Source organism: Trichoderma gamsii (genome assembly GCF_001481775.2).
Source record: "Trichoderma gamsii strain T6085 chromosome Unknown Scaffold_14.2, whole genome shotgun sequence".
Taxonomy (NCBI): domain Eukaryota; kingdom Fungi; phylum Ascomycota; class Sordariomycetes; order Hypocreales; family Hypocreaceae; genus Trichoderma; species Trichoderma gamsii.
In genome coordinates, this window is record NW_020171351.1 from 555,539 (window position 1) to 583,420 (window position 27,882).

Genomic DNA, 27,882 nt, shown 5'->3' on the forward strand with positions numbered 1-27,882 from the left:
CGGCGGCCTGTTTAGCGGTGCTTCCGGGGAGGGTCTCAGTCTCAGGCGTTGGGAATGCGAGCAGCACAGCGCGGGAACAAGAAATGACAGCAGCCCTGTGCGCAGTAGAGCAAAGCAGCAGCAGCAGCCGGGCAAGGCCGCGGGAGGATGTTTTTTCCCGGGTGCCCACCCAGCGCAGCCCGTCGAATCAGCGACAGCCGTGGCTGGCTTTTAGGCCGCAACCTGTTACTTCTTGCGAGGGGTAGACCTGCAAGGGCGAAGCCGGCGAAACTTCGTTTAACGCAGCTGAGGCGGCGCGAAAAGCTTTCTGGGATAGCGGGGCGCGCGATCCAAGGGTTCCCGCCAAGTTCCCTGCCCGGACGCCTGCGAGCACATGCAACTTGCAGCAGCTGCAATTTTGCTCTCGCCTGCTTTCTGGATGGGCTGGACAAGACAGGCTCTTATGCGATATCCGTGCTTGCATACTCTGTTATCTCTACTATATACCTAGAGACAGAAACAGTCGCCGATAAGACCTCAGCGGCTCTTGTGCTGTTGATGCAGGGCCCTGGTTGACCCGGTAGGGCTCCAGGGGATCAGCAGGGAGTGGCAAATATGCGTCATCCCTCGCTGCCGCCCATCTGGCCCGGACATGAAGGCTGCTAGTGTTACAGCCTCTGCTTCCAGTGCTGTCATGTGAGACCTGGTACCTTGCAAATCGAGCACCCCTCTTGAGAAGAAAACATGGATGCACTCCGCTATTAGCATGTGCCTGCCTACTCTACCTGATATAACGGGCATTGGAGGCTTTGGAGCCTCACTCTTGCTATGGACCCAACTTCTACAGTATGCAAGTGCAAGAGTCGGAAAAAAGCTCGCCCAGCCAAGCGGGGTCGAGAAAAGCCAGGCCTCTCTCGCTCAAGCGTCTTCATGCAGACCGTGAATTATGCTTATCATTGCGCAGCGCTTTTCTGCACCCCCAGCATCGTCACACGCCGGATGTCTGTGTCAAGGGTCTCTTCCATCCTTCCCCCTCACATACAAGCACGAGATGTTATCAAATACTAGACTAGAGCCCTCTTGGCGAACAGGCACCACGAACAAAAGAACGAATGGGCTGCGCAGGCGTTTGCGATTTCGCACAGTACCCGTTTACAGCCACCCTTCCAAAGGCTTCTATTATTCCCCGCCCGGCATTCTCAGTATATACTCCGTAGAATCAAAATACTGACTCCACCGCTTCCACGGCAACGACTCCTCCATATGACAGCTTTTTTGCCTCATAGAGTCATAGATATTTGCAGATACGCACATGCTAACGGGGTGTCAAACTCATGCATGTCAATAAGAACAAGCAATGAAAGAAAAGGCCAATTAAAAAGGGAAAGTTTACAGTATTGACATTTAAAGGGTGATCTATCAAGTCTTAACCTACCTACCTATGGTGTATGCGTTGCGATATTGCATTATTTGTGATGTACTTGCTCATGTAAATGCGTTGTTCGTATTGATGCTCCAACGATTTATTTCCAATGAAGAAAGCGGGTTTCATCTTTCCTTGAAACAAGTTGTTTACACTTCACATCTACTCAATAACATCCTCCGATGCAAGATCTTTCTGCCCTTTAGGCAATATAAAGCAAACATCTTCTTTCCGCGTAACAAGTAGTATACACTTCTACTTTACACAACAACATCCTCTGATGCAATTTTCCTGATGCAGTTTTCCTGCCCTATATGGGCTCTCCTTTTTCACATGCAACCCAACACTTCCGTCTTCCTCAAGGTATAGATTTTGCTACCATTCTTTTCATTCTTCCATCCATCATCCATACAACTTTTTGTTTTCCTATCTCGTCCAAGCATAGCCGAAGCATCCCATAAGCTATCTACTTAGGTAGATCCATTCACCTTGCTTGAACTGCCATTTAGATTCAGCTCAGCAACATGGCCATCCACGCTCACAGGCTTGGCAACAAACGGGCTTCCCGGTCGACTAGAAGCAAACTATAATCCACATATATCAGCACAAAGTCTCAACAAAATAAAAGAGAAGGAGAATGTAAAAACTCACGTTGCTAGCCGCGCTCAAAAGAGCAATCAGAGAACTCTGTACCACATCTTCATGGATACCCACTCCCCACACCTTCATGTTGCTTCCAGCCGCCGTACACTCTATGTACGTAGCAGCCTTGACATCCCGACCCCTACCGATAGCGTGCTCCTTGTAGTCCTGGACATCCAAGTTGACACCAACGCCTCTTAGCGCGTTGGCCAGACTGGAAATAGGACCGTTACCGCGACCCTCGAGCTTGAATTCCCTTCCGTCGACGGAAATCACACCGCTAAACACACGCATGAAATCCTTTGTGACGGGCGTCTTGCCAGGCGCCGCGGGCGCGGGCGATCTGGACCTGTCGGTGGAGATGTTGTAGTCGACGATGCTGAAGCGCGGGTTGTTGCTGAGGAAGTAGGTCTGCTCGAAGAGCTCTGTGATTTCAGAGGGCAGCAGCTCTCGGCCAAGCTCGTCGGCTCTCTTCTGGACGACCTTGGAAAAGGCGACTTGCAGACCGCGCGGCAGATCCAGCGACAGGCCACGCAGGATGATCCACGCAGCGCCTCCCTTGCCGCTCTGTGAGTTGACACGGATGACGGCCTCGTATGTACGGCCAATGTCCGCAGGATCCAGCGGCAGGTAGGGCATCTGCCACTCGTCGTCGAAGGCCTTGTTCTCGCGCTCCCGAAGTTCGAAGCCCTTCTTGATGGCGTCCTGGTGAGAGCCACTGAACGCACACACGACCAGGGAGCCACCGTACGGAGCTCGCTGGTGTACAGGAATCTTGTTGCAAGTCTCGACCATATCGATGATGCTGCCGAGATCTGAAAAGTCAATGTTTGGGTGGATGCCCTGTGTGTAGAGATTGAGGCCCAGAGTGACCAGGTCGACGTTGCCCGTCCGCTCGCCATTGCCAAACAGGCAGCCCTCGACTCTGTCTGCGCCAGCCATTTGTGCTAATTCTGCGGCGCCCACGGCGGTACCTCTATCATTGTGAGGATGGAGCGAAACGCAAATCTTCTCACGCTCCGAAATGTTTCGGCAAAAGTATTCGATCTGGTCGGCATATACATTGGGAGTTGCCAGTTCAACCGTGGCGGGCAGGTTGAAGATGATGGGGTTTTCCACCGAAGGCTCCCAGGCAGCCTTGACAGCCTCGCAGACTTGAAGGACAAAGTTGGGCTCGGTATCAGAGAAAGTCTCGGGACTGAACTCAAAGGCCCATTCGGTGCCGGCCGTAGAAGGGTCGTCCTTGGTCAGAGATCGAACCAGCTTCGCACATCGCGTGGCCAGCTCCAGGGTCTCTTCCTGGGAGAAGTTGAACACCACTTTTCGGAAGCACTCGCTGGTGGCGAGGTAGATGTGAATAATGGCCTTTTTGGCGCCCTTCATGGACTCGACGGTGCGCCTGATCAGGTCCTCGCGACAGGGTGACAGGACTTGCAGCCAGACATCGTCGGGAACAGTGCCGGGCGTCTCGACCAGGCGGCGTGTGAAATCGAAATCGGTCTGCGAGGCGGAAGGGAAGGAAACCTCAATCTCCTTGTAGCCAATGTCGGCCAGCATCTTGAAGTAGCGCCACTTCTCATCGCCGCTCTGTACGACACAGTTCTTTAGTTAGACCAGGAACGTAGCGAGATCGGAGCTTTCATCCGTTTTTTTCTTCTTCTTGACTCTCAACGCGGATTGTGTAGACTTGCCATTGGGTCGACCAGACTCTGGTTGCCATCGCGCAGATCAGTGGACAGCCACCGAGGCGCCTTGTCGAGGGTTTTTGAAGGCCATTGGCGATCAGGCAGGTTCAGCGGCGGGAACGCCTTGTATTTCTTCCACGGTTCCTTGAGCCTGCGACGGACGTCATCGTTAGCCTGATTGCGGGGAGCAAGAATTGGCGCGCAAATGGACAGACTCACATGGGCATCTTGGCTGCTTTTTCGGATAATTGGTCTCCTGTGTATAGAAGAGAAGAATACAGAAAAAGAGGAAGGGCAAAAAAATAAAGTATCGCGGGGCAAATATTCTGGGGTTGAGCGCAAGTCTTTCGGGGCTTCCGCAAGAAAGTGATTGATGGAGGGGTCCAAAGTTTCTAAGCCCGACGCCGGCGACCGAGTTAGTGGTTTATTACTTGGCAGCCCCGGGAAGGATCTGAATTGTGCCTTTTACAAGTGAAGAAGGGATTGATTCTTTCAATTCAGATGTAAAAAGACAAGAGTACAGTAATAAATAATCAAAACTACACAGCTTGGCATCTCCTTCTGACTCATCTCCGCTTCTGCAGCATCTTGTCCCGCGATGGGCGCGCCTGTGGAATTGCGACTCTGGAGAAGTACGTACTGCGAGCAATGCAATGCCCAATTAAACGCACAGTGGCTGCATGCATGCGCTGCAAGCCATTTTGCTTATTCCAGTTTATGATCCGCCACCATCACGCCAACGGCCAAAAGGGCGTAGCCAACAATCATCTCCGTGGATTTTGCGGCAGTAGAATTATTTGACAGGTTCTTTATTCCATCCTCTCCCGATTCTATCCATTGGAGCTCTCACCAATGAACTCCGATACAAGGGGGGCGAGGCGAGGTGAGACACACATCCAGCGTCTATTACCATCCCCTCCGATATCGTTGGCTGCCCGTCTTCAAACCGTCTGTTTCTCGCAAGCGTCATCGCTCCCAATGTCGGGTTTGAAAATCCACAAAGTGGGGTTTCTGCGTGAGCTACGGCAACCCGGGCCTCCCCACAGTAGCCCGTGCGGGAAAACAGGGACGAAGAAGGCTTTGCTGCACTGATTTCTCCGGATGAGGTGCTGGAAGCCGAATCACGCAGCGTGGGGGAATAGCTTTGTAAAGCCAACAGAATGTCGAATGATGATCATGATAGTTTGTTTATTGCTTAATTCAACACCCATCTAGCTCCTGATGCAGTAATACTCGCCGGTATTGCCCAACTATCCAACTGTAGTCGCTGCTCCAGATTACCGGCTTCACAGGTCCTACTAGGTGAGGAGGAGCCGAGATCTGACTCACATGACCACGCCAAAATCAACAACATACAAGATATTATATAGAGTATTTTTTATTTATTTGCCTTTTCGTTATTCATTACAGGTAAGAGAGAAAAAATAAAAATAAGAATAAATAAAACAAATCGTCAATGTAAAACTCCCAAGTCGTCATCAAGCATTCATCGATCGTTAGACATGAGGAAAATCAAAAAGTGGAATCAGAGAAAAAAAGATGGCCCATCCAACTTCTCGCCCGCCTTTCCGTCGTCGTTGCTCGACCGCTCAGCCGATCTTGTTTATATCTTCCTCGCTTTACACTCTCCTTCTCTTTTGAGCAAGCTTCATTTCCTTTCTGACAAGTAATAGAGCCCCGAATCCAAAACACTCAAAAGATGATGCATCATGATAACTCGCTCTCTGACATGCAAACTTGATTAATCTCTCTCATCCTCTCCCAAGGTGTTTGTAGATTCAGCTGAGATGTTTTAATTAAGTAACGGAACACCATGTCATTTAGCGATAGCGAGCGGAGGGAGCACGGTCGTAAATGACCTCCGTCTCCCTGATGCGCTCGCGCTCATCTCGCCGAGGGGCTGATGGTGCTGGGCGTCTGTCATAGGACCTTCGGTCAGTCTCATCATAGTAATCTCGCTCAAATCGGATGCTGTCGCGCTGGCGCTGTCGCCTGGATCGTCGAATATCGTCAGATAGCTCAGTCAATTTCAGAACATCATCCTGTGAGAACATCTATGTCAGCAACTTTTCTCGTTTTGGATGATTAATCGTGAGGCATCTGCAAGACTTACATATTTCAGGTAGTCCATGACGTAGAAGAACATGTCAGTCTCCTCATATTCATAGCCAAGCTCCTCGATAGCCTCTCGGATGACCAAGTCCTTAGTGATCTCAGTCCACATATCCTTAGGCTGTCTCCTGTCATTGATTCCAATGTCGATTTCACGGTCGCGGTCGAGGACGGACACGCTGACACGCTCGCGGCCGAGAGCAGGAGGTGGCGAGGGCGCCCTGTTGGACAGATCATCTCTAATATCCCTCTCTCGCTCCGGGATGAACTTGGTCCTCCTCACACCGCTGTACTTGGACCAAGTAGTATCGGTGACGGCGCCGCCAATACCGTCCATGCGAATCCGCTCAGTTCCGGGCGGCACATCCACAATGGCCCAGTCCTTGGTAGCGCCTCCCCAGGCCTCGCCCATTCGTCCACGGCCATCGACCTTGGACGTGATGTACTCAGCCTCGTCATCCTCGACAGGGCGCGCGGCAGCGGAGTGAGCTCTCCGGCGGTTTCTGGTCTCATCAATCTGGAGGTCGCGGCGGACGACAATGTCGTCATCATAAAAGCGGCTGGAGCGCCTCTCACGGCTCTTGGAGCGAGTGCGGCTGGCAGATCGGTGAATGTCAACCTCGACACCAGTGGTGCGGCCCTTGGACCGAGAAATGTCAATGTCAATGTCAGTCTCGCGCGCCTCGCGCTCTCTCGGGCGGGACCTGGCGCGGGCCGCTGGTGGCGGGGATGGCTGCCTGGCTTGAATCATGCCTAAAGATTGGTTAGCATCGAACTTTAATTGACAACACTTATGAAATCCGAATTTCTTGGAGAGAAAAGAAAGAAAACCACTCACCATGGTCAATATCTGTGTAGTGCGTAATAACCTCACGCTCAATAACGGGGCCGCGAACCACGGGAGGAGCTGGTGGCGGTGAGGGCGACGGAGAGGGAATTCGCTCACGCTCACGCTCTCTCTCAATGATGCGAATGTGCTCAGAGGTGTCGGTCGGCTGAACATATCGCACGTTCCTGTCTGGCGAGGGAGACCTGCGCCGGGGAGCAACCGAGGGGCTGCGAATCTTCTCAACGGATCTAAAGCGAACATCAATCTCCTCCTCGGGCGGCGCGACGCTCTGGGCGCGGCGCACAAGACGCTCCTCGCGGAAGGCGGGCTCGCGCGGCTGGCGCTGCTCGTAGGGATCCTCGCGCGGGCGCAGGACCATTGGGCCAGCCTCGGGCCTTCGACCGCCCCTCAGGAAGTCGGGCAGGTCGCCATCTCGCTCGCGGATGCGCACATCAAACTCCTCAAACTCCCCGCGGCGAGATCTGGGCGGCGCGGGGCTGCGGGTAACGGTGCGAGCGCGGATGTCGTCAAACTCGACGGCGGACCGACGATAGTCCTGGTCCCGGTCTCGGTAGGCCATGTCTTTTTGTGCCTTGTGTCTTTTTTGATTAAACTCCTTTGGCTGATCGGTCTCGTGTGCCGCGAGTCTCAAGTCTTAAGTCTCAAGAGGAAAGCTGAGCGCTCCTCTTTGTGTGAAAGTGTGTCTGAGTAACAAAAAGCCGGACAAGCGTCTTCTGCGGTGACTTTGCTTTATCAATCAGTATAAGCGGGAGGAGTCGAAGCGGGGTCCAGGTGGGAACGTCATGCGGCTGAGACGAAATGGCCTCCCTTGTGACGTTGCTCAAAGGACGAGGGCGCGGGCAGAGCGCCAAAGGACACTCACTCACCGTTCTCTTTACTGCCCCCCCAAAAACCAAGAAAACAAAGAGGATATAGGCGCACGCGGCAAGCGAGAGACGTCGAATTCGGAAACGGGAAGAGGGCGTCAAACAAAGTGCGCAGCACAGATTACAGCGACGCAGCTAGACAAATTGCAGTGTGCAGAGGCGACAGCAGAGAGAGCAAAGGAGGAGGCGGGGGAGACGACTAATAAAAAGAGCCCAGACGCTGATTCCGACGAGATTCTAAGCCCCTGGTCACTGGCGGCAGCTCCAGGCGGGCGCCAACGGCCGGAGGGGCAGTGATGACTTTTTAGAGGCAGCAAGGCAGTATCAGCTGGCGACAGGGGGCTGGCCAAACGTCATCCCGCTGGAACTGGGCTCAGGCGATCAGAAGTTGCTGGTGCTAGTGCTAGAACCTGACCTGATGTCTCTGTCAAATCAGATGCATAAGAGCCCAAAAAAAGAAACCAGGGGCCATCCCAGGGAAAAAATGCAATGCGCCACCAGACGATACCGAGAGCGGGTTGGAGAGCTCAAAGACCAAGTTTCCCTGGCTTTGTTTATTTTTCCCTCTGGACGCTTCTTCTCGTCTTGTCTTGTTTTTTTAGGGGGCGCTTGGATGGATGCTGAAACACCAGACTACTAACATACTCTTGTGCTCTGACTCTTTGTTCGGTCCATCTTGGAGCCCAAGCGGGGACAAGAACCGGCTGCATTCATCATGGCCTCTCGGTCAGGACAAGGTGCTGGGTACATGAGACTGCAGCATGCACAGGGCATTCACGGGGTACATGTATAGAAGCAACAGCAGTTGGTAGGTTGGTGTGCGTTTAATGATGAATGATGGCCTCGAAACTACATACAGGCTCCATACGAAGGTGTCAAAGAACGGCGTCTGGCTGGCTTGGGCACTTGCATGTGAGACATACTACCAAGGTGCAATTATTAGCAGAGTTCACGGTGTTAATGCAATACGTAAAACGCAGCAACAGAATCAAGCAGCAGAGACGGTTCCCAGCCTCGCTAATAATGGCTGTTAGTGCTCTCTCGTCGGTACTCTGGTATCCGACTAACAGCAACACAGCCCAGCCCGCCTACTTCTGGGCGCCGTAGCAGCGGCTCGGTCCATGCTTGGTCCCCGCCTCCAGCCTGCTTTTGCAAACGCCATTTTCCGTCTCGTTCTCAACCCTCTGAAAGCCTCGCTCGAACGGGCCTCGCCTGGGAAAGGCGCAGCCATTTGCACCAACATTCATCATCTCTGTTTCCACTCTTGCCCTCTATTCTACATCTCTTTTCTTCTTCTTCTTTCTTTGTGCTTTGCTTTGCGTTTCTACTGTCTGCATCAACCACCCCGGCTTAGCTCCATCCCGGCAGTGGGCTGTGAAGCTTTCCCCATCCACCCACCCACATTCGATTCCAGCCCAACTTGTCTCAGTGCTCTACGTGCAGCCAAAGCTCCCACCTTAGCGCCTAGCATGGAGGGGGGCCGCCAAAGACAGTTCCTTTGAATCCCTGACGCAATAGTGCAGCGGGCTACAGTAGATTGCGCATCTTTTTAGCTGCCGATGCGTTCTTTTTGAATTTACGCTGTGCTGCTCCCTCGATTTTTTTTTTGGCCTTTCAGGTACTGGTATTACTCGCTAGCAGCCCAACGAGGGGAAGGGGATACAACATGATGATGGCATAGTGAAATCGAGGGAGCGGCCCCTGGTTAGGCGTCTTTGAGCCGGGACCTCCTCCACCCCTCTTGATGCCAATAGTATTCCTTGCCGTTCCATGGCCTTCTCAACGAGATGTCAAGACAGACACGAGTAGGTTCAGTAGATATTACTCGTTTTCACAAGTCTACTCCATATTTTTACGAGTAATACGCAGTGGCACTATCCGGTGACATGCCTCGCGAACCACACCAAGGCAAGAAGCCTGACGAGGCGTCCATCCATCTCGCCTCTCATCTCTCAGCCAAAGTCAGAGTCAGAGTGTACAGTAGCAGTATGAAGAGTAGCAGCAGCAGTACTGCCAGGTCATGGCGTCACAGCCTCTCTCTTGCAGTCCCTGGTCTTTGCCAGGCCTGGACCTAAAGTAGAGCTAAGACGAAGTCGACACCCCCGTCACATGCGTCACTAAAACCCTGGCATCGTGACCCCCAAAAAAAACTCGCTACTACCGGCGCTGGCCACGAGAATAAGAGAGGGGTGTGGGTGTGTGGTGGTGTCGCCCTCGGCGACATGAAGAGCATGATTCATGGAAGCCCTGCGTAGATGTCTATTGCTGATATTAACAGTGATGAAAATACAAGTGCCTTGCGATAGATTAAACGCTACGTTCAGGTCCTAGATGCGATAGGGATGAACTTGTATCACAGCAGATGCAGTTCTTGGCCGTTATGCGTGCTATGGAGTCCACAACCGCAAACTAATCACTGCTCATCGCCCGCAACGCAGGTCCAAAGAACCAGAACCGGGGCCATGCGCAGCCACATGCACAAACTAACTCCGCCTTCAACTCTCTCTCTGTCCTCTTCTCTGTAGATGCCAGCTAGCACTGCACTGCCCATGTGCTGCAAGGAACGCCTCGGGCTCCAGCGCCGCTTCATGCCTTAACGGAGCACATCGACAATCTACTGTACAAGCTCCCTCTACTGCAGGTCATATCCAAAGCGGCATCTAAAGAAGCTCTCGGCAATATCCCATTTGCTCAGATATTTCCCTAGCGGTGATGGCCGATGGGGATCCCGTTGCGTTGGCGGCCTTGCAGATGCTGCGGCTCTGTTGCGGAGCTCAGCTGGAGACACAGCCATCTTGAAACAATTATCGTGATAATAATGATTTTTTTCTTCTTCTATCTTTTCTTCTTGTTACAGTTCCTTTTGTTACACTATTGACAATAATCAATAACCATGTAATTTCATACTCGTTTTTTTTTTCATTAACCCAAGAAAAGAATGAAAAAAGATTTCATCCATCATAGCACCCATTAGTCCCCACTCGAGTAAATTCCACGCTTCATATCCTTTGCAACGAGTCCTGTTAAGCTCCTCTCCGGCTTGGGATAGGGTGGTCTTCCGCCCAGAATGTCCACCACCTCGCGCATGTCCAACCAGTGGGCAGCCTTGGGTCTTCTGTTGGGCCAGTCTGTGTCCTTCTCCTCAAGCTCTGCAATCGGTGTGAAGACAACCTCAGAGCCCTGGATACCAATCACGCTTGTGCTGTTGGGATCCTTCTTTACTCGGTTATGCGCATTGCGGCCAAAGTCTTCCAGGTGCTCGATACACTTGATGGCCAAACGGACAGCACGGCATCGATCCATGGGCGAAGGGACACCACCTTGCTGCACGTGTCCGGGAACACTCTCTCGGCTTTCGAAGCGGTCGTGAGCTTCCTCGCGGATAATGCTGGCAATGAGCTTCGCATCGTAGACTTTGCTGGCCTTCTCGTTGATGAGAATAAGGCGACCCGCGCGAGACTGGCCCTTGTCCTGGTTGAAAACCTCCTTGAGGTGCTTGACGTCTGCGTTGAGCATCTCGAGGCTGATTCCCTCTTCGGGAATGTAGACGGCAGAGGCTCCCACACTGAGGCCTCCCAATGTAGCAACGTAACCGGAACGTCCGCCCTGAGTCTCAATAACAAAGACACGGCGCCGTGTGGCGGAAGCGGACTGCTTAATCTTGTCGCAGTAGTTGACCAGCTCGTTGAGACAAGTGTCTGATCCCAGTGAGTATTCAGTACCGGGAACGTTGTTGGAGATGGTTGCCGGTAAGAGGCAAAGGGGGATGCAGAGCGATGGATACTGATCCCTGGCCTTGCGCAGCTCCGAGACGGCGTGGAATGCTTCGAAACCGCCAACAATGAAGAGAGCATCAAATTGATACTCCTCAATGAGATTAGCAATCAGTTCCATGCCGGACTCTGAAGGCAGTTCACGGTTGGTACCAATCTCAGACCCTCCTTTGCTGGCCCAGCCATCGACCTCGAGCCAGTCGAATGGTCGGACAGCTCCGAGAGGCGAATCACCGTGGTGGCGAGCGAATCCGGCGAACCCATTGTGAATAGCAAGGGGCTCGTGTCCACGAGAGAGGCAGTATGCAACAGCTGCGCGCACAGCGGCATTCATACCGCCAGCAGGAGCGCCAACGTTGATGAATCCAATCTTCATTCGCTAAGGAAAGTGTCAGTATTTATCATTATCTTCAGGGTGAGGGGAAAGAGACTAACGTTCTTCTCGGGTAGCTTGTGGTCGTCAATCAGGACGTTTGTGGTTGTCAGGTAGGACTTGTATTGGTCTGAGAATTCAGTGTCTCGTAGACCCATGGCCTTGTCGAAATCTTTGGCGTCAACAGCAACGGCGACCTCCTTCGTCTCCTTGACGGCCTGCATGAGTGGCTTTCGCACAATCTTGTTCTCGTTGATAGCAATGAAGCAAGTCTCGGTCTCGGGGGTGGCCTCTAGCACAGCCTTTACGGCCTCAACGCCTTGTAGTGTGGCAAGCATGCGGTCGTAGGCCACGGCTGTGCCTCCTCGCTGAACATGTCCCAGGGTGGTGATTCGGGTATCGAGGCCGAGGCCGCCCTCGCTGGTGTCTGCCAGCAGATCCTTGATTTCCGAGGGAGAAATCTTGGTGCCATTTTTATCTCGGGCACCCTCTGCAACGATGACGATGGTCTTTCTTTTCCCCATTTTGCGGTGCTATTTAGTAGAAAAAAGGCAACAAGTTAGTCGTGATGCTCATAGGTTCGAAGAGCAGTATTGATCAGAACTTACGCGTTGTACCACAAGTTTCATGTCCTTTCTCCAATCGTGATCTCTTGGCCGCTCGGGAATGAAGACAAAGTCTGCTCCCGTCGCAACTCCCGCCAGCAGAGCCAGCCATCCGCAGTGTCGTCCCATGACCTCAATAACGAAAGCACGAGAGTGCGAAGAAGCGGTTGCCTCGATGTAGTCGACCATTTCGCAGATACGGGAGAGCGCCGAGTAGCAGCCAATTGTCGCATCCGTACCGGACAAGTCGTTGTCAATGGATCCGACGAGACCGACGATGTTCAGGTGCCTGTACGGCGCAACCTGCTCGGCGGTCAGCTCGTTGTTGGAAACGAGCTCATCAATCAGCGACGGCCACTCAGCCCGGAACTTGTCAGCACCGGTCAGAGAGCCGTCACCTCCGCAGATGATAAGGGCATCGATGCCGTTGAGCACCATGTTCTTGGCCGCCGTCAACCGGCCCGGTCGTTCGTAAAAGGCCATGCATCGCGCAGTGCCAATCAGAGTGCCGCCCTCGGACAAGAAGCCTCTGACGTCGTCCCATCCCATCTTCTTGATGAGGTCGCCGCCCTGCACCAGACCCTCGTATCCCTCGTAGACACAAAAGGCGTCACAACCCATATGGATGGTCATGCGGACGACGGCGCGAACAACGGCGTTCATGCCCGGGGAGTCGCCTCCCGAGGTCATGACGGCAATCTTCTTCTTGACAGTCATCGTGGATGGTATGTTCGCAAACGAGGCCGTCGTGGAGTATCCGATGCCGCGGAAGAGGGCCTGCCAGATGCGTCGAAAGAAGCGACGAAAGGTTAATAAGATGTCAATGGGCCCTGGAAAGAAGTCTAGGTAATGCTGGAGAGGCATTTAAAGGGGCCCGTCGCCCGTGAGCCCAAGGATAAACAATATTAAGTGGTGGATAAGATATACAGGATATGGGATGTTGGTGTAGTTTAAAGTGGCATGAGGGGAATTGGCGACGAGAAGCTCTTATCGGCCCTTAAATGCGATGCTATCAGTTGGCGGGGCTCTTTAATTTTTTTTCCTTTGCCCTCTGTGATATTTACCCAACGCAACCTCAGAGCTACTCGATGGAACTATGAAAGAGGGAGAAAGGTTTGAAGAAATCATAAAGCGCTGCTATACAAACTCTAAGCTGAACCTAATCATAATCCGCATTTGGACGTCAGAACGTGGCTATCTCTGACAAGAAGATTATTCGTCCATTCCGTCATTTACGGCTGGTAACCCCTCCTACGTAATAGGTCCAAGCACCAGCAAGGTACAGGTCTAAGCACCACTATAAATCGGGCCCCCTCCATCTGATTCCTGGCGCCATTTTATAGTGGCGCGATACACGCACAGGATGCAAGGAAAGCAATTGAACATTGACTACAAGCACCACGTAATGGCAATGAGGGAATTTGTGAGTCGGTGTGAAGCACAAATTCAAGGGACATCCTTCGATACCGGCGGCGAGACATCCCAGTCCACGGACCTCCGGCAGTCGGCGGTTACAGCGCTAGAGGCCCCTGTAGTAATGCCATTAGGGCCTCAGCTTCGGAGCTTTGCGAAGTTTAAGAGCGCTAGCAGCTAGTGCAACTTCGGTTAGTACGTCATGAGGCTGTGAGTTGCTTGTATTCTACGCGCGAACAACAAGCACCGGTACGTAGCAGCAACAGACAGCGAATCAGAGACGACTTGAAGCTCAACCTCTCCACCTTGTCCAGTCTTCGCTGGAGCTTCAGCCTTGTCGGTGGTGGAAGCTACTGATCATCTACAAACAGCGTCGCGATTGGCCATCGGAACCGCACGACGTCAATGAGGCTACCAACACCTCCAGCCTCAACATCTACTACGCATTGAACCTCGTCATGTCGTCAGAAGGCGGTCCGCCGCTTTCATTGCGGCCGTTTCCCGTTGCCGACCAAAAGCCCAAGAATCTCGCCGAATTCATTGCTCGAGTCAATGCCCAGCCGGGGGGCTTCCGCTCCATAACAGAGGACAAGCTCCGCGAAGAACTCAGGAACAGCGAGGATCCCGATGCGGCTGACGACGAAGATGAAGAACCGTCCGAGGCCGCTGGGGAGGCTGACGTAGCGGAGAAGGATCCCGGTGTTGCGCGGATGGAAGTGTTGAAGAATATCGAGTATGGATGCTCTTACATGATTTGAGGCCATCAACCCTTGAGACCACCATTCTGACGCGCCATGTTTACAGTATAGCCGGTAACGCCGCTCTGTTGACCCTCGATTCCATGTCTCTCCTCCTCTCCAAGCAGAACCCAACACAAGCAGGCTTGACGCTATCACAACAGCTCCGCGACATGGTCGGCATTGGCACCTTGGGCGCAGACAAGCTCAACGATTCGAATGTTACGCCTGCTAAAACAAAGGACAAAGAAGCGATCGCCATGGGGTGGACCCTTCTGGAGATCAACAAGACTAGAGATTCTGCAGAAGAGGCTGCTTCATTTTTAGAAAAAGAGATAAATTCTGAGAGTAAATACTGGGAGGATATCGTCGGAGTCAAGAAGGCCGGTTGGTCCATAAGCAGAGTCCCGCAGGAGAGACATACCTTGGGAGTCAGATTTGGTTTCTCGGAGGGTACGTTTAGGCTCAACTAGTATACCCAAGGGCAAGATGCTAACTTACTTTCCCAGCTGCCGCCGAGTTTAAAAATAATGGTTTAGCGCCTATGCGGCGTGGTGACGATGGCTCTGCAGATCTCGACTTTGGCCGACTAGGTGGTGTTTCTGAAGCCCTCGTCGTAACATACGAAAAGGATGGAAAAGTCATCGGGCGATCTACCACACGGCCGTCCTCTGACGACGAATCACTAGAAGCCCGAGTGCTAGAAGCACGCAACACCATCTTCTCGCAAGAGCTGTGGCATGAGCTCACCAAAGAGTCGCGTTCATTAGCTGCCTACGACGTGAAACCCGAAGGCAGGAAGCTGGCCTGCCAAATCGACGAAACAACAAAAATCACTCTGGAACTGCTGCCTTTGGAATCATGTCCCTCGCCTGCACAGGACATGCCAGAAAACGGCCTGGCAGAAAAGATATCCATGGCTCTGCACATTCTTCTCAGCTATGCGCATCGACACAACGAGCTCATGAGAATACGACCTATCCCTCCTCACATCTCCCGCTCTACTCGCCAGCAATCCTATGCTCTCCTCCGCCCGGTCCTTGCGCGCACCATGTACCTCAAGAATGTTGAGGAATCTATGCAAAAGACGGGCTTATTAGTACGAACCCTCCAAAAGGCCGGCATTCAATCCTCTTTTATCCTACGCACCACGCAAACAACTGCTTCCGACCCCAGTTCGCGCGGACCAAACCAGCTATCCGCATCACACACCTTGGTCCGCAATCTCCTACAAACGCAAGACTTCACCATCGAGCTCACCATTCTCCCTGACGTATCTCTCACCATCCGCGGCCGCTCATTCAGCTTCCCCGTCACAGCAACCTACTACTACATCCTTCTGCCCCCTTCATCCCCTCTCCCGGCTCTATGTCCCCCCTGGTCAGAAGGATATCCCAGCGCCCAGGCCCTGGGCGACTACCTCCGCACCGCCATCGCCCGCGTCCTCACAAATCACTTTGTCAAGATGCTTCCCTCGCCTCCCCCTTCAATAAGCGGCGATGATAACGCCACCGCCACAGCCACCCTTGTGGAAAGTGCCCACGACACCTCTATCCAAAGGACCGACAAGAAGACATTTGACATCGATTTTGCCCTCGAGCACGCGGGTGACGCCGAACAGCTCATTCTCTACGTCAACAATGCGGCGCAGAGCGAAGAAGAAACTAAAACGTGGAAATGGTCGGTGAATGGGCCTAGCGAAACGACGTCAGCGGAGCAGGTTGTGAAGACGCTCATCGCGGAACAGGCTCCTTCCTAGAGAGAGAGGCTTGCACGCTGGGAATACAATGAGGAGGAAGTCGACGAACCAGAGACAGAGATACAAATGGGGATATTCGATTATGCGTCTTTTGCAAATAGCGGTTGGCACTCTGATGCTTCACCATAGGCATCCATATATAAAAAGGGTTATAGGAGTTTCGCTTCCAGCAAGTTGAGGATTCGTCAATTTGAGGATTCATCAACTGTAAATTTCAAATTTAGTACCTATTATGCATCTTTTAGTATCTCCACTAAAGAAGTAATTTTTTCAGCTTCTGCGTAAACTATCGTTATATCTATCATCAACTTCATTTTTTTCTCTCATCAAATAGGTGAGATATCAACTACTCTCAGCCCTCGCAAACCTATACATTCCTTGACCCTTCCTTTATTGATAAAGCAACGTCTTAGTTCCCAAAAACATTCTTGGGAGGTGTTATAAAGACTGTCTTGCTGTCGAACCATCGCGAACCATCGCAAAATAGAAAAGTAAAACAAATCAATCCTCTTGAAAAGCAAATCATTTCTCAAACCGCTCATTCATTCGCAAAGAGAGAAGAGATAGGACAACATAGAAGGGAAAACAAAAGAAAAAGAAAGCTCGCCAGTGCATCTTGATAGCACTCTAGCGGCTGTTGAAAAGAAATTTTAGTTCGTTCACATTGAGACGTCCAATCTTCATGCTCTCAGCCTCATCCAAGGCCGCCTCCACCATCTCCTTCTTCCGATTCTGGAGCTCGACGATTCGATCTTCGACAGTCTCACGTGTTAGAATGCGGTATACCTTCACCTCCTTCTTTTGGCCAATGCGGTAAGCGCGATCAACAGCCTGCATCTCAATGTATGGATTCCAAAAGGGGTCCATGATAACAACGCGAGAAGCGGCAGTGAGATTGAGTCCAGCATTTCCCGCGCGAAGAGATACCAGCATTACCTTGACGTCGTTCTTATCGCGAAAGTCCTTTGCTGCATCAAATCGCTGCTCTGAGCTCATGCTTCCATCGTATCGTCTCAGTTTGCCTGGATAATTGTCGTGCCACATAGCCACCTCCAGTAAATCCAGCAAAAGGGTCCACTGAGAAAACACAATCGTCTTTTCTCCAGTTTCGTGAATTTGTCGTAAAAGATCCATACACTCCGATACTTTGGCAGCAGGCAGCCAAGTCTTCCGCAAGTAGCTCATGTACCTCTTGAACGCTTGTTTGTTTTTGGATGCTTCGTGGCGAAGAGTCTTTAGCATAGAGGGCTTGACTTCGGCTTGCTTTTTCTTGCCCTTTCCCTTCTTCTTCTTCTTTTCCTCTTTAAATTCCGACTCAATATCCTCTTCGGGTTCATCGTGTACGATGAAGCCTTTCAGATCGCCATAACGATCCAACTCGTCATCAAGCCCGTCATCAGAGTCATCCTCGTCATCGTCTGAACTGTCAGTCTCTTCTTCTTCAGCAGCTGACGGCTCGACACATTCGGGCATGTGCACTTTTTGAAATGCATCATAGGTGAAACACTTTCTAGGATCAAAAAGTCCACGGCAAACAGGGCACTTAGCCTTGTCACTTTCATTGCCCTCTTGGAGATTCGTCGCAGCTGCGCTGTCGGCCAGCTGAGTCAGACACTGTTGACAAGAATCATGTCCACAAGGGATGTAAAACATGGGAGACTGGACAGCATCATAGCAAATGGGACACTCAAACGCATCAGCCTCTTTGATCCTTGCCACAATATTGGCGTCCAGATTCTTGACTAGCTGAAGCATATCTTCACTAGAGATTGGTGCAGTGTCATCCACGTCAAGGTTGAGATGGGGATGGCAGCATGCTTGTCGTAGTCGAAGCAACAGAACGAGGATGCTCGAATAGTTCTTGCCCACGCTGCCATCGCGTAGATATTTGCTGAATTGTACCTGCGATTTCTTTTCCAGTTGATTGTAGAAATCGCGCTCATCTTTGGATAATTCGGCATACAAGACTTCTTCGTGCTTATGCGGCAGCCGGAGAATAGGCTTTCCATCCAACTTGGAGTCCTTTTTACGACGAAGCATAATGGCTTTGAGGAGAGCACGAAGCCTGCTCATGGCAACACTTTTGGGATCACCATTTTTCCCAAAGAGCACGCCAAAACTCTGCCAGTAGTTAGCTCGATGACTCGAAGTATACAATACAGGGTCGAGGACAAAAAGGATTTACCTGGCGAAATTGATCCCACACGCAGTACGGCTTTATGCGAAGGAAGCACAATAAGGAAAAGAGCTCGCCGACCCCGTTCATCATAGGAGTTCCAGTGAGGCACCATCGATGCGTCGCTCTTAGCTTATGGCAAGCCTTGGCAGTCTTGGTATGCTGGTTTTTAATGCACTGCGCTTCGTCGAGAATAACTCGGTAGAAAGAGGACTTGCTCGGATTTAAGAGGGGAAACTTGGTTGCAATAGCTCGATCGTTAAAATCGATGTTACGGCCCGAGTTATCTTCTATGTATTTGTCAAGCCGCTTCAACTCTTGAGCTATTGTGCCATACGTTGTCAATACAACGTCGTATTTGAGAATTTCATCGGTCGTCGCCTTTTTGTTGTGATATACAAACACGGACAGTCGATGTGATGGTCTCGTCTTTTTGTATATTTCTTCTTCCCATTGTCGAATCAAGGCCAGTGGACCAATAACCAAGTTAGTCTACCAAAAAGTTTTGTTAGCACAAAAAAGGCGTAAGATAAGATGCGTAGCGGAACCTAATTGAGACTCACCTTGGGGCGCGAATCTGCCGGGCGGGAAAGCATAAGGGCCAACGTTGATATGGTCTTGCCAAGGCCCATGTCGTCAGCCAGAATGCCGCCCTTATTGGTTCCCTCCTCCATCTTCTTCATCCATGTCAGCGCGAGTATTTGGTGAGGGTAGAGGGAATTCTTAAGGCCCTCTGGCGTTCCAACACGATTGGCTTCTGGGATCTCCATGTCCGGGCGGATGTTCTTCAACAAGTCATCCAACTCCTGATCCGTGACTTTAGGATCATACAACGATTCGTTGATGTAATCCATGATGCGGCCTGGAAGCGGATTTCCATTCTCATCCAACCCGTTGACAAAATCAAACATGCTTGTTCTATTAATAATATCTGATAATGGCGTCCGGTTAGCATTGCTTCCAAGAGTCGGTGCTCCGGCCATGCCAGGAAACGTTCCTGGCATTTGCCCATTCCTATGAGAAGGTGGGCCTGCAAAAGGTTGAGTAAAAGGTTGACTCATAGGTGTAAATGATCCGGGCATAAAATTTGCATTAGGAGTGCCGATGGGATATTCAACTTGTAGTTGCTGTGGGTCTACAAAGCTTGATATAAAGTTAAACGGGTCATCAAGACTCGAGGCTGGTGAAGATTCGGCCCCAGTCGAGTTCCATGGTGCTGACTGGGATCCATTGGACTCGACTCGAGGATTTGGAGGTCTTGAAGCATCGCCAGAGAAGACGTCTAAGGGAGCTCCAGGCGCATTCGAGCGCTGTGTGGCCATTATTCGGTCAAAAGCTGAACGCTGCTGGGGATCAGAGCTTCTAGGCGGCCCAGAAGCCCGATGGGACGAAGATTGCGAGTCTTGACTTGACAGAAGGATTGCCATCTCTCTATCTGCTTTTTCTTGCTCGTGCCTCTGTACTTGTCGGATCTGCTCTGCAATGAACGTCGCATCGGCTTCCACATCAGCTCTACAAAGCCGGTCAGTTTCGAAAGATTTGAACATGGCGAAAGAGTCACAAAGGGATTTGCAGAGCTAACATACCCAGTCAGGTCAATGATCTCGACTTCTTCGTCTGATAGTGAGGGAGCAACAGCTCTTGGCCGGCCACCAAATGGAACTGGAGTCGTTCGTCGAGACTTACTCGACTCACGGCCACCATGCAGGTGGGTTGACTCAAAGTCCCGCTTTCGATTCCGCAGCGACAACGAGGCTGGACTCACTCCATCTGCAGCGGTCAGCTGTCTGCGTGGAGTCTCCATGACGGCTGGGCTGTAGTGCGACCTCGATGGGCCAGCAGTAGCCGGTGTTCCGGGGTTATTGCCTTGTTTGATAGAAGAGAAATATCAGCATCAAAGAGTTTAAATGTCCCCGAGCAGACAAAGTCAAGAATAGTTGTTGGTGGAGTAAAATTAGGAAGATATGTTCGGGAGAAGAGGCGGGAACAGGCAGCCAATTGGGCACCTTTTACGTCGCACAAAGAGCAGGCCCAAGGAGCGTTTGCTGAAACAAGCAAGCACCGAGTGACTGAGACCTTTGCCGACACAGGAGTAACTGAGGCTCTGGTGATAAGATAGAGAACTTTCACCTCTTGATATAATCCAGCCAGTGAAGTGGCGTGAATGCAAGGCAGCGAGAGGTGGAAAAAAAATTACGATGCAAGGGAGGCAGGAAGGAAAATATGTATCAAATGCACAGACCAGAAGCGAAAAGGAGAGTTTGTGAAACCGTGAACTTGTGAATTTTTTCTTCTTTCTTGACTTTCTTAATTTTTTGCAGCACAAGCTTCTCTCCATATTGGAGATGCAAAAAGAGAGGGAAAGCCTAAGTGAGGCCGAGAGGAGACAGAAGAAGGGGCGACGCCCAAGTCACCAAATAGTGATATCAGACGACAACACATGGCGATGACTCCAGGAAATTGGACAGAAGCATCGAGAGGTACCAGAGAGCATAAAATCGAAAAAGCAAATGCTTACCTGGCGTTGATGGGACATCTGAGCCCATGCCCCGCTGCGGTGTTACCCGTCGGCCATCTAAGAGCATCATATCAGCACCTCCAAACCAATAAGCCATTGTGAGCAAGCAGTAGCAAGATAAAGGTAAAAAGAAAGGTAAGGTAATGAATAACGGTTTTTTCCCTTCGTACCTTGTTCGTCCTTTTTAGCTTTGCGAAGCGCCTGCAAAGCCCTCTTAAGCCTCGAGATCTCCGCCTGAGCCTCCTCACGGTCCTGTTCCACACCCTCAAAAGTCTCGCCCTGCAGCGAGTCCAGAATCACCTCCTGGACCGTCAGCTCCTCCTGGAGCTCCTGACAGTTCATCGCATGCGCTGGCCTCGCTCTATTGGCACCCACAGCCGTGCAGGAAGAGAAAAAAAAAAAAGGAAAAGGTTGTGAGGCTGTACAGCAACGGGGGGGTGGTGGATGGTGGAGGGGCCTGATTAGGCAGTAAGCCCCAGCCTATTTCTCTTTTCTTTTTTTCGTCTTCCGATGCCCATGAATCGACGACTCCTCTTCGGTGACGATTGCGCCAATGAGGTTATGCACGCCCTTGAATCGGTGTTACTTAAGGCGTGTGTGTGCTGTCAGACAAAAACGCAATTCCAGCTGGAAGCAAAGTAAAAGAAAATGTTGGCCACGCTAGTCAGGCATGAATACAGCGGTATCGTCATGGAAAGGGAAGGCACGGAAAGCGGGTGTCCAGCTTGCGTTGAGGCGCCTGCAGAAATCTGCCATGAAGTGGCCGAGATGCAGAATGAGGCTTAGGCCGTGAAGATGATGAAAGTAGCCACCAAGGTGCTTTAATGATGCGGCGCGTCGCGTAAGCATTCTGTAGAGGTAGATTGATTTTCACAGTTAATGCACGACCTGCCGTAGGCCGGTGGGGCCCTGGCTGAAAGAAGCAATTTTGTAGGGGCTGGATTTATGGGGCCTGTGCTGGGCGTTTGCTGCCTGTGCACAAAACATACCCCAACAGCGCTTTTTGGAGCCGCATCCAACAATTGCAGCTGAGCCGAATATTGATGTCTTCGGTATGAATACGTATTACATGTAATGATATTGAATATTTACATGCGCTTTACAACGACAGCCATCTATATCCCTCTGAAAGAAAAAAATGAAAGGCAAGGTTGAAGTATCGCGTAACGCCAAACCACAGGCGAAAGAGAGAGAAGAGAACATGCTCACGCTGTTTTATTAGCACAGATATGTATTTATATATTAATATTACAAAAATAAGAAATAAGAAGATTGAAAGACTACGCTCACGCTATTTTACCTGCCCCTGATTTCAAAAGAAGGAAGATCCAAGTATACAGAAGCACCTATATATGCCAGCCCAACGCCTCTAAAGTGAATATAAACAATCAAAAAGCCACGCTGTATAGGGAAAATTAGACTTTACCCCTCAATTTGAATCCTTAGATTCGCCAGTGATCTTATGCCAAACTTTATCAAACTTATCCGAAAACCAGTCCCATATGCTTTGCGGTTTGTCCGGGGAATCCTCGTCCTTCCCAGCGCCACCATCTTGATCTTGTGGCTTCTGCGTTGGCGTCCCTGCTGCAGCTACACTTGAGGTGGTTGTTGTGGAAGTCAAATGCGTCGGCTCAGCAACCGGAGAAGAAGAAGTTGTTGTTGGCTTGGGCGGCACCGAGGGGCGCTCAATAGTCTTAGTCTTTGCAGCTTGTAAAGACGACGCCGAAGTGAGAGAATATGATGTAACCGGATCTTGCGGTATCTTTGGCTCGTCTTCCGATTTGTGGGTGCCAATCGGCTTAAAGGGCAGACGCAACGTTCCATTGTTGGGCTTCGGTGTCATGCCCAGCGAATCACACAGCAAATTGTAGACTTCGATGTTTTCTAGTTCACAAAACAGTTAGCCACCTTCCACAATCCATGAGACTGTTGAACTTACGGAAAACATCGACTTGGCTGTTCGCCGGATGAGGAAATGCTGGGCCTCTTGCAATGAAGATGGCCCTCATCAGCGGGTGTTCGTGGTCGTACCCATGTAAACCACGAGGATGGTATACAAGGTTCTTCTTCTTGGCCTCCTCAACATCAAATTCTTCCTTGGCAGCAATAGCCCAGCCAGTCTTTGGCACAATCCATAGAGGAGCAATGCGGTCGTTTTTAGAAAAGTGATATCGCTCCGGCATATTCACATCACGGAGATAGACGTCAAAGTTGGGATTAGATTTGGCCTTTTCCGCCAAGCCGTCGTATAGACCTTGTAGATCATCGGGATTCTTTGGCCGAAGTCCATACAAAGGCCAGCCGTCAGTGTGCTCAATCTTCGAGGTGTCGATGAGATCCTCTAATTGGAGCACCCGAGATGTATCCGTCGTAGCCATGCCATGGTCCGACACAACAATGACATTGACAATGTCTGTCAAATTTCGCTCGTCAAGTCCCTTGAAGATCTTGTCCATCATCGAATCAACCTTTTGAATCGTAGCTTGGATCTCTGTACTGTTTGGTCCATACGCATGACCATGGCCATCGACGTTGGGAACATACGCTGCAATGAGCTGTGGTCTCATCTCCACAACTGCGACAGATCCACTCTCTTTCCCAGGCATGTCCAGCCACCCAAGAATCCTTGAAACCTTGTTATCCAGCTCTTCCTTGCCATTATACTTGTCAACAAAGGCAGGCTCCTTGTTTAGAATGTGCGCTTCGCTTCCGGGCCACATATGAATTGCAGCTCGGACATCCTGCTTCTCAGCCGTCACCCAGAACGGCTCTCCGCCCCACCACTTGGGGTCAAGACTTCGGGCTGGATCAGTGTAGTGAAACTCTGCCTCCAGCTCAGGGTCCCAGAAAGTGTTGCCCACAATGCCGTGAGCCTCGGGGTATAGACCTGTCGCCAGGGTATAGTGGTTGGGGAATGTAACAGAGGGAAACGACGGGTGCATCCATTTGGGAGAAACGCCCTCCTTGACAAAGGCGTTTAACCTTGGCGTAATTCCCCGCTGTAAAAAGTCGGCACGGAAACCGTCGAGGCTGATAATGATAGTGGTAGGCGCAAACAGCGCAGTTCCGTTGCTGACAAGACGAACTTTGGACGATTTCGCCGACTTGCGCCCCTTTGAAAGCTTCCACGAAGCCAGAACCAGAATCGCAAACCCAATAGCGATTAATGAGTGAATGAATAGCCAGCGGCGCCAGCCCCTTCCTCGCTGTGCCTTTGCATTGGCAAAAGCATGGAGGTTATGGCGATCGTACTCCTCGCTTTCGCTGCTGGATCCGGTGGAGCTGCCCTCCTTCATGCCTCCCTCTTCCATTTCGTACATCAGCTCGCCGTCCTCGCCATGCTGGGCCTCTTCCAGGAGCCTCTGGCGCTTCGTTTCCCGTCTTGCACGCCTCTTTTGCTTTTTGTTCTCCGACGAGCCCTTGCCCTTTTCCGCCACGAGGTTCTCGTTCGAGGAACTGCCGCCAGTCGATATGCTCCCCAGACTGGGCTTGCGCACCAGATTCTTGAATGGATTGGGGAGCGCAAGCGCTGAGCCTCGTCGCACCAGCTCCTGATTTCGTCTTGACTTTGTCACCAGCTGGTCCAGTTCCTCCTCTTCCATCAGCACAATCCGGTCGTGGGCAAGGAGTTCGCGGCTGTTCCTCGCACGCTGCTGCAGGGCATCGTCTTCGCTGTCCGTATCTTGGTCTCGGCTGTTAATGGATGACGCGTCATCGTCGTATGCCATCGCGGACAAGAGGGACGAATTGTCGCGGTCCCCTCTTGCTTTTTTTGCATCGCGGCGACTGAGAGACATGTTGCTGCGGCCCCAGAGAGCCCCTGAGGATGCAGCAAAGCAATTCCGCAGTCGTACAATTCAAAGATGTTAGCCAGCGGCGAAGGGTCCAAGATCGGCTCAATTATCCACCGGCCCACTTGGGCTGGCAGGGTACCCAGTACTTGTATTTTGTTTAGCGGAGCAAGCTGCTACCCTACTAACTTCAAAATCAACTACAGTAGTTGAGAACTCTGTCTGAAATCAGCCATGAGATGGCTTTCTTATTGTCGCCAGGTATAACCAAGTGCATGTATATACTATTTGCCAATCTGTGTGATACTTTAATCCTTATCTCGCGACAACGCTGCTGTCCAGTAGCCGGAGCAATAAGAAAACTCCCAAGTATCTAGATAAGTAAGGTACTAGTATTTATGCTGCCATGATATACTTTATGGGCTCAATATCTCTGGATTAAGATGATATCATCTTTACATGCCAGTTTACCTCAGACTCATTCCTTCTACTACACTACCCGTATACTATACTTTACATATTTGGTGAGGCATTATTCCAGCGTTGCTACTAATTTCTCACATGACTGTCACCACTACAAGAGGCTTCTTGCCGTTGTAAGCCAATGTATCCTCTCCTCTCAGCCATTTATCCTACTTGCATGTTACGCCATTGAGATAAAAATATAGCACACCAATGCCATTTTACACAAGTTCTTGAAGCCTCTTATGTAACATGATTAGCCAAGCCAAAAAAAAAATGGGCAGTCTCGTCCCTGTTCCCAACATGATTACCCTCCAGATACCCCAGATTCGCCATCAGAAATACAAAAGAGAGCATCCTCCGGTAAAAATGGTTACCAAGATGAAGTAGATACAAGAAAACGCTGAGAGATGCGCCAAGTGCCCCAAATACTAATAAGCCACTCTGTGGTAGTAGTAAATCAGCCTCATAATGCTCTGTTACTGCTCCCTTCAGTAGATGCCCCTGCGGACGACGACTCGGCCACCACAACAACACTGTTCCTAAGGGATGGGTTCTGTGGCCAACCTACTGGCATATTTGAAAGTCGCCTCCGCCCTGCCCTGCTATGCCGAGCCGACCGGTTAGCAATCAGAGCAGCTTCTGGCGAAGTATTGTTAGAGCTACCGCCCTGTAGACTGCCATTGCTTCCTGAATCTCTGCTATTGGCAACAGCCTTTTCATTGACAACGACTCCTTTCTCTTTCTCGCTCCTTTTCCGCCTGGCAGCCGCCGCCGCAGCTAAACCTCCACCCGCCGCAAGAGTGGTGATGGCCGCCGAGGCAGATGAGTAAAATCCCTTGGCAGAAGAATACAACCCTTTTACCTGAGCCATAGGCCCTTGACCGGTTGTCTCGTCTAGCAAAAGGAAGCCAATGGCCCCAACCACGCTCGCAATAACAAGAATCGTGAGAATGGCTGCCCCAAACCTGTCGCCTCCATTGATGGGTCTGTAGTCTGGGCCCTTTGGCGTATTCCGACCCAAATCACTGCCACCACCACCAGGGTCTCCTTGGCTGGTGCCTCCCCTGTCGGCAGTGAAGGGAGCAGCACTATCTCCAATCAGATTGGCCATTGTAATTTCAAGAGCCGCCATTTGCTGGCCGACACCAGTCGTTCCATCGTAAGTGCCGTTGTTCCAGATGAGGCCGCACATGCGCTTATTCTTGCCGCCGACACATTGCTTCGCCGCCGCAATCGAGGACGCTCGGAGGTATGGCATGATTGTATTATAAGTATGAGGGGCCCATTTGGTCATGTTGGCTAGCCAGCGACTCAAATATGCCTTGAACGAGTGCTCATCGACGTTGCAAGTACCGACTGACTCGCACGCAACTTCTGTCATGATGTTGTTATGGGGGCCCGTGAAGAAGACCTTGCTGCCAGTGACGAGATTGTCTAGGCGATCCTTCCACACCTGCGACTCTGTATAGTTGTACATGGCAGCTGCACCGAGAATCATGCCTCCGGCATTGTATGTGAATTGATACGGCGTGAGGACGGTGCAGTTGGTATTGACACTGGCGCCGTCATAAACGTACCAGTTTGTGGTATTGATGAACTTGATATCTATCATCCAATCCCACGCCTTCTCGGCCCAATCGGCGTAGGTCTGGTTGCCGGTATACAGAGCCAATCTGGCACCGAGAGCGAAGAAGCACGCTTGTGAAATTGAGTTCTATATATGTTGTCAGCTGGAGTCAATGTTAAGCTGTGTGCCGGAACACAGCACGTATCTAGCCTACCTTGTAGTCATAGCCATTGTTCCATGAGAAAATTTGCCACCGCAAACCACCGTCGCAGTACTCTGTATCCCATCGAGAAGCCTGAGTGTTGAATACAGCTTGGGCGAGACCAAGCCATTGTGGCTTGTCGGCAGGCGGGTTTGGAAAGTTGTATTCGGCAGCGGACATGACGGAAAGTCCCCAGAAGCCCTGATCATCATTACCTTCTGTCCGAGTTTGGTTTCTTGGCATGTAGTCGTTGGTGTCTCCGACTTGGAAAAGGAACGCTTGCTGGGTGATATCATTATAAGCATCATCGCCCGTATAATACCAGTAATCGACGAGAGTACCCATCATAGCACCTGCCTCCCACCCTGATTCTATTTGTAAGTAACGTGCGACGGAGTAATGTGGAAAGACTGCTTGAGAGATTAGATACATACAGTAATATGGGTCGGGGAGAAGACCAGGTGTTTGGCCAAGCTCATTGCCCTTATAGAAAGATACCAAATCCTCCGCCATTTGTTTGGATATCGACGTTATAGACTCTATAAAAGTCCCCATTAGTGACTGTCCCAATGTGGAGAATGGCTGGGCTGATCTTATCCTACCACGAGAATCGGGGTCCAAGTCGTAGGCCAGGGTAAACTGGTTAGTTGTCAACAGCAATGTCATGGCCAGGCGGACCAGCAGCGGCGCTCGACTTGGATTTTCCATGTTTGCAAATACGTGTATCAGACACGAGGCTTAAAATTGGTAGCGATAGAGGATCTCATGGGCCGGTGGTACAAGTAAACAGGTGGTCGATCGAGGGAGTATAGGAGGCAAAGAGACCACTATACGCTACAACTTCAGATCCATCGGCCTGCGATTCACACTCGAGCACCAGGAAAGGTGCAAGTATCCTGGGCACCACGCGAGCTCACTAAGCGAGTGACGTTGAGCGAGAAACGAG

The 27,882-nt window shown here is 51.1% G+C and overlaps 7 protein-coding genes across 7 annotated transcripts; 1 reads left to right on the forward strand and 6 right to left on the reverse strand.

Moving 5' to 3' along the window:
- Positions 1-2,002: 2,002 nt before the first annotated feature.
- TGAM01_v204856 (2-isopropylmalate synthase) lies at positions 2,003-3,956 on the reverse strand (the record flags this gene model as incomplete). Its single annotated transcript, XM_018801447.2, has 3 exons — positions 2,003-3,631; positions 3,748-3,880; positions 3,949-3,956. 3 exons carry the CDS (start codon positions 3,954-3,956, stop codon positions 2,003-2,005), a joined length of 1,770 nt encoding a protein of 589 aa, XP_018665240.1.
- Positions 3,957-5,549: 1,593 nt separating this feature from the next.
- On the reverse strand, positions 5,550-7,250 carry TGAM01_v204857 (hypothetical protein; the record flags this gene model as incomplete). The annotated part of the gene is made up of 3 exons (XM_018801446.1): positions 5,550-5,771; positions 5,843-6,594; positions 6,680-7,250. 3 exons carry the CDS (start codon positions 7,248-7,250, stop codon positions 5,550-5,552), a joined length of 1,545 nt encoding a protein of 514 aa, XP_018665239.1.
- Positions 7,251-10,527: 3,277 nt separating this feature from the next.
- TGAM01_v204858 (6-phosphofructokinase) lies at positions 10,528-13,025 on the reverse strand (the record flags this gene model as incomplete). Its single annotated transcript, XM_018801445.1, has 3 exons — positions 10,528-11,709; positions 11,766-12,236; positions 12,312-13,025. The coding sequence occupies 3 exons, from the start codon at positions 13,023-13,025 to the stop codon at positions 10,528-10,530; spliced, it is 2,367 nt and encodes a 788-aa protein (XP_018665238.1).
- A 1,154-nt stretch (positions 13,026-14,179) lies between these two features.
- On the forward strand, positions 14,180-16,217 carry TGAM01_v204859 (hypothetical protein; the record flags this gene model as incomplete). Its single annotated transcript, XM_018801444.2, has 3 exons — positions 14,180-14,454; positions 14,526-14,911; positions 14,968-16,217. 3 exons carry the CDS (start codon positions 14,180-14,182, stop codon positions 16,215-16,217), a joined length of 1,911 nt encoding a protein of 636 aa, XP_018665237.2.
- A 627-nt stretch (positions 16,218-16,844) lies between these two features.
- On the reverse strand, positions 16,845-20,197 carry TGAM01_v204860 (hypothetical protein; the record flags this gene model as incomplete). Its single annotated transcript, XM_024549526.1, has 4 exons — positions 16,845-18,352; positions 18,390-18,885; positions 18,957-19,905; positions 19,980-20,197. The coding sequence occupies 4 exons, from the start codon at positions 20,195-20,197 to the stop codon at positions 16,845-16,847; spliced, it is 3,171 nt and encodes a 1,056-aa protein (XP_024405756.1).
- A 2,143-nt stretch (positions 20,198-22,340) lies between these two features.
- On the reverse strand, positions 22,341-24,708 carry TGAM01_v204861 (hypothetical protein; the record flags this gene model as incomplete). The annotated part of the gene is made up of 2 exons (XM_018801442.2): positions 22,341-22,795; positions 22,851-24,708. 2 exons carry the CDS (start codon positions 24,706-24,708, stop codon positions 22,341-22,343), a joined length of 2,313 nt encoding a protein of 770 aa, XP_018665235.2.
- Positions 24,709-25,630: 922 nt separating this feature from the next.
- On the reverse strand, positions 25,631-27,644 carry TGAM01_v204862 (hypothetical protein; the record flags this gene model as incomplete). Its single annotated transcript, XM_018801441.1, has 4 exons — positions 25,631-26,881; positions 26,949-27,301; positions 27,371-27,475; positions 27,539-27,644. The coding sequence occupies 4 exons, from the start codon at positions 27,642-27,644 to the stop codon at positions 25,631-25,633; spliced, it is 1,815 nt and encodes a 604-aa protein (XP_018665234.1).
- Between the last annotated feature and the right edge of the window lie 238 nt (positions 27,645-27,882).